Source organism: Ruditapes philippinarum, unplaced genomic scaffold (genome assembly GCF_026571515.1).
Source record: "Ruditapes philippinarum isolate M1 unplaced genomic scaffold, ASM2657151v2 ctg7181_1_1_1_1, whole genome shotgun sequence".
In the NCBI taxonomy this organism is placed as follows: Eukaryota; Metazoa; Mollusca; class Bivalvia; order Venerida; family Veneridae; genus Ruditapes; species Ruditapes philippinarum.
In genome coordinates this window covers 25,318-35,582 of record NW_026855708.1, presented here as the reverse complement: position 1 = coordinate 35,582, position 10,265 = coordinate 25,318, and the positions used below count along the sequence as shown (strand labels likewise).

The 10,265-nt window shown below is 29.2% G+C and overlaps 1 protein-coding gene across 1 annotated transcript; it reads left to right on the top strand.

The window, feature by feature from the left end:
- Positions 1-3,734: 3,734 nt before the first annotated feature.
- LOC132744145 (LHFPL tetraspan subfamily member 7 protein-like) lies at positions 3,735-6,080 on the top strand. Its single transcript, XM_060732765.1, has 2 exons — positions 3,735-4,255; positions 5,149-6,080. Exons 1-2 carry the CDS (start codon positions 3,853-3,855, stop codon positions 5,376-5,378), a joined length of 633 nt encoding a protein of 210 aa, XP_060588748.1. The 5' UTR covers positions 3,735-3,852; the 3' UTR covers positions 5,379-6,080.
- Positions 6,081-10,265: the final 4,185 nt, after the last annotated feature.

Here is a 10,265-nt window from a genome sequence, read left to right as displayed (position 1 = left end):
TTCTTTGTTAAATGGTATCCCGGAAAGGAGGCTATCTTAAATACTACCATTTGATAGTTTAATCGCTATAGTAATTCCTTATTTTATGATAATATTGGCCTTTCATACATTTACTAATAGCTCAATATTCTATGGTGCCGTAGTTTTTTTTATCGAATTGTGTTCAAAAAGTTATGTGTGTGTATCAATTTCATTTTTATAACAAATCCATCAATATTTTAGTTCATATGTCCATGACATGAACATATAATGGTAAACAATACAGAAGTTAAAGTATGATAAATTATAAATTGTTTCAATATTTAGGGAAACGGCTTTGAATATCAATGATTTATCATGGGAAATAAATGCTGTCGTAGCTGAAATATAATAGATTGGGAAATACTTATCGATTTAGAAAGTAGCGTAATAACACCCAATTGTATATTTTTTTTTATTAACGACTAGCATTTCCTTTGCTGTATTTTTTACAGTTAATTTGAAGTATTCATTTGTATCAACCACAGTACAATAAAGATAATGTATTCCGATTTTTAATTGATGATTATAATTGGTTACTCAAATATCAAACACTAGATGAAAACAAATAAGTGATTATTTAAACGTTGATTTTGAACATTTTATAGTGCCTCGTTGGATATCTAAAATAAAACCAAGTTATATAAAATAGTTGATATACTATTTAAAGGTTAGATTAAAACACCTGTTAAGTTTAGAACTTTAAAGTTGCATTATGCTCATTTGTTCATTGTCAACTTCAGCAGCTGAATGGACTATATACATGTATTTTAAAATATTGACAGTTGAATAGCGATTGACTTGGAAAATGTTTAGGGTAAAATGTATAATTACTGCCCAGCCCTTTTCTTTTTCCAAAAATTGAATGTTACAGGTAAATTCCGAAGGATACTTGCAGAAATTTCAATGGCCAATGTGAGTTATCTATCGTTCGAAATAAATTTAAAAAAATGGAAAAATGTAAAGTTATTCTTGCTTTCATCTGTTCTTTCACGAATAACTTTACATTTGTCTATTATTATATAGTATTATATAATAAAATATAAATAATCATTTACGAATCACGTTGGCATCAACAAGACTTACAGGTTATTTTACACCAAATGTACAAAATGGGACACGTTTTATTAAATGCAAAAACAAGGATTGAGTTTATATACTGTTAGGTAAAATAATGACATTTTTAATAAAATTGAGAGACATATTAAAGGAAGAAATGCTAAAATCAAACATTGTTAAGAACTGTTACATAATATAGATCAATACATGTATCAGCGTTTTACAAAAATCTTTTTTTTTTCAATTCCATTCCTAAAAATATAAAACGGATTATCGATAATCAAAGAAAGTAATGCAAAGAATGAGAAGATATTTAAGCACGTCTGTTAGTTCTCTATACATTATATTGGAAATCTGTTTTACACTTTCGGACGATTCTCTTGCCGTAAAGTCACTGAAAACAGAACGCGTCCTGTCATTTGTGGGCGATATGCGAGATTGCCTGCATGTTTTATTGCAGAAAACTAGGATACTACAATCTTTTTTATTGTGCATGTGTTTTAAACAATTATTATCGTAGATAAACTGTGTTGTATTCTTAGATATAAATTTGGATAATTATGCAATGTTTATTATAGAGATAAAAATATCGTATTTTTTTCAATATGTTACTTGAATGGATATCTGATTGCGGTGAATTGGAATAGATAGTATTTTGATAACTTTATTACAGGTAAATTAAATTCATTTTACTTCGTATTCCTTATAATATTATTATAAAATGCAAGCCTAATATAATGTACCTTTTAGTATATGTGCGTTGTAAAAATGAGACATTTTTAAAGCAATTTATTTTAAACTGTTGCACTGCTGATGACAAAGTAAATTAAATTAAATTAAATAATAATGATGTTGATTTATTTGATGTATCGGTATAGCATAATTCTATATTTCTTATATTTATACACTAATCTTGTTTCTAATAATAAAATTAATTAAATTGTATATTTTCTGATTTGCAGTGACAATTATTTCCTAAATTTACAAGAAAATTTCAAGGAAAATCTCTCCGCCAGCACACAAAAAATAAAATAAAATAAAGTAAAATAACCCAAACAAATAGATTGTGCGACAGACATGTAATTTAATATAAGCTATACGTGAGTAGGTAAGGCATTTGAATCATAGTGTCTTCTAAGCTCATTACAAATAATCTGATATCTATATGATATATCAAACATTTTTAGTGATTTATTGGAATTTCCTTGAGCTTAAGCCTACAACACAGACACATAGATCTGTTTTAGATTTTGATTTGAAAGTGAAAGTTATGTATATATATATCCGTGCTTTGAATGACTGTCACGATATTGAAATGAACAAGCTCGTCATTTCTGAATAATCTGAGAAATTGTCAGGCGTGTTCATCTAAAGGAGAACAAAAAAAATCATATTAACTTTATTTCAAGTTATAGCATCAGAAAATAAGTGATTTGATTTTGTGAAAAAAGACGAAAGACGCATTAAGTTGGTTAAAACAAAACATATTTCTTGCGTACGAAAAGGATAGGAATGGTATTCAAAAATAATATTTGATATTATTATTGTACATGGTTTTGTATTTTTACTAACAATACCAAATAAGAATAAAATACACTATTTTTCCTGTTTTTGAACAAAGTGTTTGAGACTTAGATTATTTTTTGCGACAGTTATGTTGACAATAACAAATAAGTATTTCGCTACCGTTAGATTATCCAAATATGTTAAGTATTTCGTAATTGAGCTTATTTGTAATGAAGACACTATTAATGGTACAAATAATTAACGTTTACATTAAATATTAAAAAAAAATACCAAAATGAGCTCCAAATCAAAAGTTTAAGGTATTTAGAATTCTACAAATTCTAAAAGACTGGTATATTGTGATTCGTGATTGGTGATAAAGCGGATGATACTGATATTTTACTGAAAATACTTTTGGCGATTTGTTTACGAAAACATTGTGTACAATGTGAACAAATAATTTGCAACAATCTTTTTAAAATACGTAATTAACTGAATAGAAAATGTGAAATAAATAAAGACAAAATTTCGATATGTCTGAGACTTTAACTGGAATTGTTTTACTTCTCAATAATAAACAATCCAGTAATTGTTTGTTGTGCAGTAAATTAGTGAACATTTTGTGAAAATACTACGTTAAGTCTTGTTATTTTTCAAATCATTGTTGTTGTAAATGTTATTGTAGGTTCTTTAAATCGTTATTCGGTTATATGTATGGAATGTTTACTTATTTTAGGAAACAGACTTGCAAACAATTGCTGGTATTTGGAGTATTTGAGGGAAATCGCTGCTCAATAATACAGTTCAGATATTGATGGAAATTACGAAATATCAATGCTGTTCCAGGCGAATGCTGTTCCAGCACTATAGGTAAAGAATGAGATATTTCAGAATTATTTAATCACCAAGGATTTGTAGTCCTGCTGTGAGCTTTGCGTGCTATGCCAACAAGATAAAAATTTGAATAAAAATCTGGAAAAAGAATAAACCTGTGTTTGCTGCATAACTTCTGATCGTAGTCTAGATTTACATGTTAAAGAAGGACATAAACTCATGTTAGTGAAGTGATAAAACTGTTCAATGTTTTCGTAGAAGTATTCTATATAATAGCAAAATATAATAACTACATAATGTGTTACAAATTCATTATTTTAAACGCTTTTTCTCACGAAAAATAAGTACATTTTCATGATGAAGTGGCGATTTGATAAGTTATAAAATTATGAGTACAAATTGCTCAATTATTGGTAAAGTAGTAATGGGATGTAAATGGTTATGGTCGAATATTCAGCTAGGTCGCATTCTGAAAGCATGAACTATGTGCACTATATCTGGATCCTTCTATCCATTCTTGTGTCTGTCACATGTTCGTTTTGTTTCCTTCAACCAGAGTGGATAATACATCCAAATGTTCGGAACGCGTTTGGAATATATGCTTTCTGTGTCGGTAACGCAGGATCTGCCCAATTCTCACGAACGTGTGGATTTTATGGTGGACGCTTTGGATTCGGAAACATTCCATGTACAATTTGGCAAGCAGCGTGTTTGCTGTACGGAGGTGGATCATTGTTCACATGTTTTGGAGCATTATGTTCCCTCACAACAATGTGTGTACGGAAAGGCTGGAATAAAACATTGGTACTTTCCACAAGATATCTACAAATATCTTCAGGTATATGAGTTTTTGTTTCTATAAATAAATAATCTTGTTTGAACTGAGAAAAGATAACTCATTGTTCTTAAAATCAGAATTATCTTATGTGTTTCAAAAATATATTGTTACGGTATTTATTTCAAATTAAATATAAATAGAGAAATATATATTTCAACCATTAACCATTCTTATTTATAAACTCTTTTATACCTTAACTCTTAACTCTTCTTTTATATCTATTTATGCGAGGAAAATAATAAAAAAAGCTGTTACAATGATAAACCAAGAATACTTCACTCCTACAAATACCAATTGTACTATAGACAAATATCTTGATATCTCCATTTGTCCCTTTCAGGGCATTAAGTAATCCGATAAAACTGAATATGTATTAATAATTCATGTAGGAGGTAATTAGAAATTTATTTTCTAAAAGTCTAAGTCAAATCTTTGAATGAATGCATATATTTTAATGATTACTTATAATGTGCAGAAAATATTGGCAGTCCATATGTTACATATTCTTTGATGTTTGAAAATTGTTTTATAAGCATAATTATATACATATATAAAATTTCACTTAAGTGTGGTAACAACCTCATTTATAACAAACAAGATATTTCAGTCGATTTCAATCAAAGTCCGAAGACAACACTTTTTTATGTTTATACTTGCGGTATCTTCACATATTAAATTTGAAAGAAAAGTTTGAAAGTAATATCTACGAAGATGGATTACTTTTTTCATTACATCCTGTAATTGTCATTCTGTATCATACATTTGTATCTGTTACAGTATATCAGTTAATGTGATTAATTTTATGATTATATTTCTGTTGTTTTAAATTATAAATGTGCAAAAAAAGTTTTCATTGCCCTTAGTTATCATCATAAACAAACATGTATTTTCAGTGTTCTTGATGACCTCTGGCCTTCTTGTTTTTCCACTTGGATTTGACTCCAACTACTTCCGGTTGTACTGCGGCGCAGGCGCTGATGTTTTCAACTCGGGAATATGTCACGTTGGATGGACATACGTTCTAGCTATAGTGGGAGCGGCAATTTCTATCTTTTGCCCGATTCTGTCGTATTTTAGTGCTGAAGAAACATCTCAAAACGAAGAGTTTGACTTTAAGATATAGTGACTTGAAATAAAATATGCATTGTAAGTTGTGGCTACTCAAACCTTTGTAATTGCCACACTTCAGTAAAACAATTCTGATATCAATCGTATAAGATAAACAATGGTTCGTTTTTTTCCGAAATACGTGTTAGCAATAAGGATATTTGTGAACAAGAAGTAATGGATGGATCCAATATGTTAACTAACTATCCGATTTAAGCGGTTTTACGCTATGTTGCTTAGAATAAAAACGCTTCAATATGATTCCATTGCTGATTTTTGGGTAGACTTAAATCAGTCTTATATTAATTTGTCATGTACATTATTTTCCATTTACCTTAAGTATCATTACCTAATGTTTCTGGATTCATGCATTGCAATTTTGCATTTATTACGACTGAATGAATTAAATACAAATGATTTATTAATGACGTGCATTGCCTGACTTGGGACTTTTATTCGAATCCAGATGGAACTAACGTATTGCATACGTGATTGCTTAACTTATTGCTTACATGTTGACAGATATGCACTTGTTTTGTACACAAAATAGATTTAAATGCAAATATCAAAATGCTATAGAAATAAAGTGTTTCTCAAGATTGTCAATTCTATTCCAGATATTTATATAACTTGTTTTTGTTTTGAAATTTTATGCTCTATTGAATCATTCGTTTTATTTGCTGAAGGTTATGATCTGAAATAAAAGTGATGCAATCGACTAGTTATTTTGAATTTAAATAATATATTTTTAAGTATACTAAATAAAAATGACAAGAACATCCTACTAGGGAGATCGTTTCAAAAATGTTCAAGGTATATACCAATAGACAATTCATGTTTGCTCAAACAAGAAAAAATGCAGCACAAACTCTCTAGATTTATGAGTGTATCAATTTATAGCCCAGCAAATTCAAACGCAAATTAACACATTGTACAAATGTACATAATAAAACCAAATAACAACGTTAATGACGGAGGTTAATGATGTCATTTAAGATGACAGAATATGCTTCTTTATATACTTTTAGTAGGAAACCATTGAATATTCTGAATTTTTATAGAACAAGAGTATGTTCAAATAAACACGCTATTATACATCATTCGTTTGTGCACAAAACGATTTTTTTGTCAACAGACAAAACGTGTGTTACATTGTTTTATTTAGTTTTAGATGTAACTATAAAATATCAATTATATACTTAACATAATAGATTTGTGTCGTATACAAAAATCTAAAAGATATACAAACTGCCAATATAAACTTATTAAAGATATAAAGGTAATTTTAGTTTTCTTATGGTTAAAAGAAAGTACGACTTATTCAAGATGGAGTTTCAAACGCCGTATTTGTGAACTTTATTATGATAATGAAAACACAGTGTAATGTTAAAGAACAAGAAGATAATTGTACAAATAAAAGGAGAAATTGTTTAAAGTAGATATACTTTATCAGGTTATAAATATGTTAACATTCCTGGTCCAAAGCGTTGCAGTAATGGCTTCTTATGACGGCACATTTTTTCTGGTATGAAAACGTTTTCAATGATATGCAACGCTTTATTTTGACAAAATGACTGGACATATTAGAAATGTAGAAAAATGAACCTTTAATATTATAAATTTTTGAAAAAGGACGTTAAGTGTTCTTTTATTAATTTTTGTTGGTCTCAACATTTTTTTTCAATTATTCTTAATTTACTGATTTGTTCTCCATGTTTTTGGACGATATCTATTTTACTGTAGTTCAAACGTGTAGTGATCTATAATCTTATACATGTAGAGACCAAATAATTCTTCGCAGTCAATGCAAAGTTTCTTGCTGAAGAAAAAACAGGCTTATTAATTAAGGTGTAAAAACGCTCGGCTAGCAACGTGTCAAACACTCGCCCACTTGTTTGCCTAAATACTGCAGCTGACTAGTGATTCATATGATATATTTATATTTCATAAAAACGATATGCTGCATGTTGCGTTTGTTGCATGAAATAAGCATTTTGTATTGGATCTTATTTACTAGTATGAAATATTTATGAAAGACATCAAAGCTTATGTATCAGTTTATAATGTTTGATTTATAACAAAAAGCAAGATAATATCCATTCATTTTTCATCTTAACAAAACACATGCCATAATAATTGCAATAATATTGACAGAAAGTATGTATTACTATTGACAAATAATCCCAAAGTAGAGTTGCCATAAAGAAAATTATATTAAGAAAATTGATCATTTCATGAACCAGAGCGAATCATATTTGAGAAAAAACTGAATATGTGAAACTGAGTGCGTTACAACAGGCATGCCAATTTGTTTCAATAAAGAGAATATTTTTTTCCAAAGAGTTAAAAAGATTTACCACATTACTGGTATGTCACTTTTGCACTTTAGCGGAGTTTAAGTATCTTATGGATTCGTCATGTTTACCGTCGTAACCTACTTAATATTATATCTTAAACGTGAGAATTATTTAAAATTTGAGAGTTGTTCTGATGTAGCAGTGTTTGTGAGTAAGGACACATGAATTGTTAATTCGCATTTATAAACATTTGCAACGTATTTGCTACGATCTTCTGCAGATAAGTGCTTTAGAGGAGGGTAATATAAGGGATAAAACAACAACAACAACAAAACAACAACAACAAAAACACACACACTACATGCAGAGCAGAAATGACTTTTCCGTAAAAACTTGTGACTATAATAATACTTTATCATCAAAAATGACATGACGTATTGCCTAGATCCCACATATATGAAATTGTGAAATAAAACAGACGTTGTTTTACTACAATTCATCATGCTAACATGCGATTGAAAGACCAGTAAATGTTTTACTCATATCGTTTTAAAATAAATATATTTTCCTGTCCACCTCCGCACGAACATGTTTTGTTTTAGCCATTTACCAATATCATGTAATTATATGGTCAGCAATCTAACATGCCTACTCTAAACTGAAGCGCTTAAAATACGTACATTGAATCCATAAATGTTGCATAAAATCTGCGCACACATGTTTAAATTTAAAAGAAAGAAAATATTACAAGTTGTTGATATCCGTGACTTAGGTTGACATCAAAAAAGGACATAATGCTATGACGATTCCGGTAGTTTCAGTATCAAATACATGTTTGTCAAATGACATTGCACGAGCATGTGAAAAGCAGAACGAAACCGATATTCTTAATACGAAAACTTATCAAAGGTTAAATAAAATACGGTCACTTTTAATGCTGTCCCACATCACTTGATACTTGTTGTTGTATATACAGAAATATTGCGAGGAGGAGATGCCTACACATTTAAGTTGTATATTTACATAAACAAAAAATGAAGTATTTGTTAAAATTCTTAAGGTTGGAACATGACCTTTTTCCGGACGATTATAATAACGACTTTATTCTTGCTTTATTAATGTTGAAATTTAATATGGGTTATCAAAATGATAATATTTTATAGAGAACTATTCTAACAATCACAGTTGTCTTAACGTCAGATTCTGTATAAGATTCTGTGATATCTTTCACACTGGCTACCTAAATTATAATTTCGATTAAATACAAAAAAACATGTCATGCAATTAAAAGATATTTCTGCCAAGCAAAACGTATATTATTGTCTGAAGCCCTCGGGACCATTATTCATTTTGCGGGCCGATTATCACCTTCCGGTCCTACTCTGCCGTGTATTAATCTCTTACTAGTTTACACGGAATGACACTCTAATACCTGAATATCATTCCAAATAAAAAGCAATCAAAAACATGTACAATCAATGTTGTATTGACATAGGTATACTGTTTACACGCGTTTCGCAAATAATCTTTAATTATCTTAATTTGTCTCAGAGTCGTTTAAATATTATGTCATGAGATTCATGTTTAATACGTAAATCCGTAATATTTTATTACTTTAAATAATAATGAAGAATATACATGAATTAAGACATACAAATTAGCTGTACAAAAATATACAATTTTGACAATTGTTCTTAAAGTAGCAACCAGATAAATGTATTTTATGGAATAATAAACAAACAGCTATTGCCATTAAAATATATTATAAGAACATGATAGAAAGTGATGAGCTATACTTTTAACTCTAAGCAATCATTTAGAGTCACTTAGAATAATAATTTTTACTAGTTTGTCATAGAGATTTGCTTGAAATGCTTCAGTCGTTGTATAGCTGGAAAGACACCGCATGATCTTTTGTCGTTGTGACTTTATATAATATTAAACATGATCCGATATAGGCTGCTGCGTTTGAGAGATGACATTGTGTAAATCTTGTATGTGTTAAGAAACGAGCTTAAACCATTGTTAAACAATATTGGCCAGTAATGATCTTCTCTACGACGCTTTTTTCACTATCTCTGTATTTGCTTGTAATCTTTATTTCGATATCATTACGTTAATTGTCGGCTTCAAATGTATTAGGACACACATTAAACAAAAGGCTTGTCTACAACACAAATTAATTTAGGGATGTTTCATTTTTATGTATTTTGTCTGTGATATGTCCCTCTACCATTTTGTATGCGTTTTTTTCCAGTTGATCTTTATAGGAGACACTAAACATACTATGTTACATAAAGTGACATTATGCTCATATTTTCATATTCAAGTTGAGCTGAATTGACTATATATTTCAAGATATTGACTGTTAAAATGGTGATTGACCAACAGTTCATATTGGAAAAAGTATAAGATAAAATTTAAAATCTGCCTAAAATATAAAAAGACTGCCCCACTCTTTTTTTGAACTGAAAGTTACAGGTAAATTCTAATGGATATTTAAGAACAAATCGTTTTGATCCATGCGTTGTTTATTGTTAATTTGAATTATGGCAAAATGAAAACTTATTTTGACTTTCACCTGTTCACTCATTTATACACTTGGA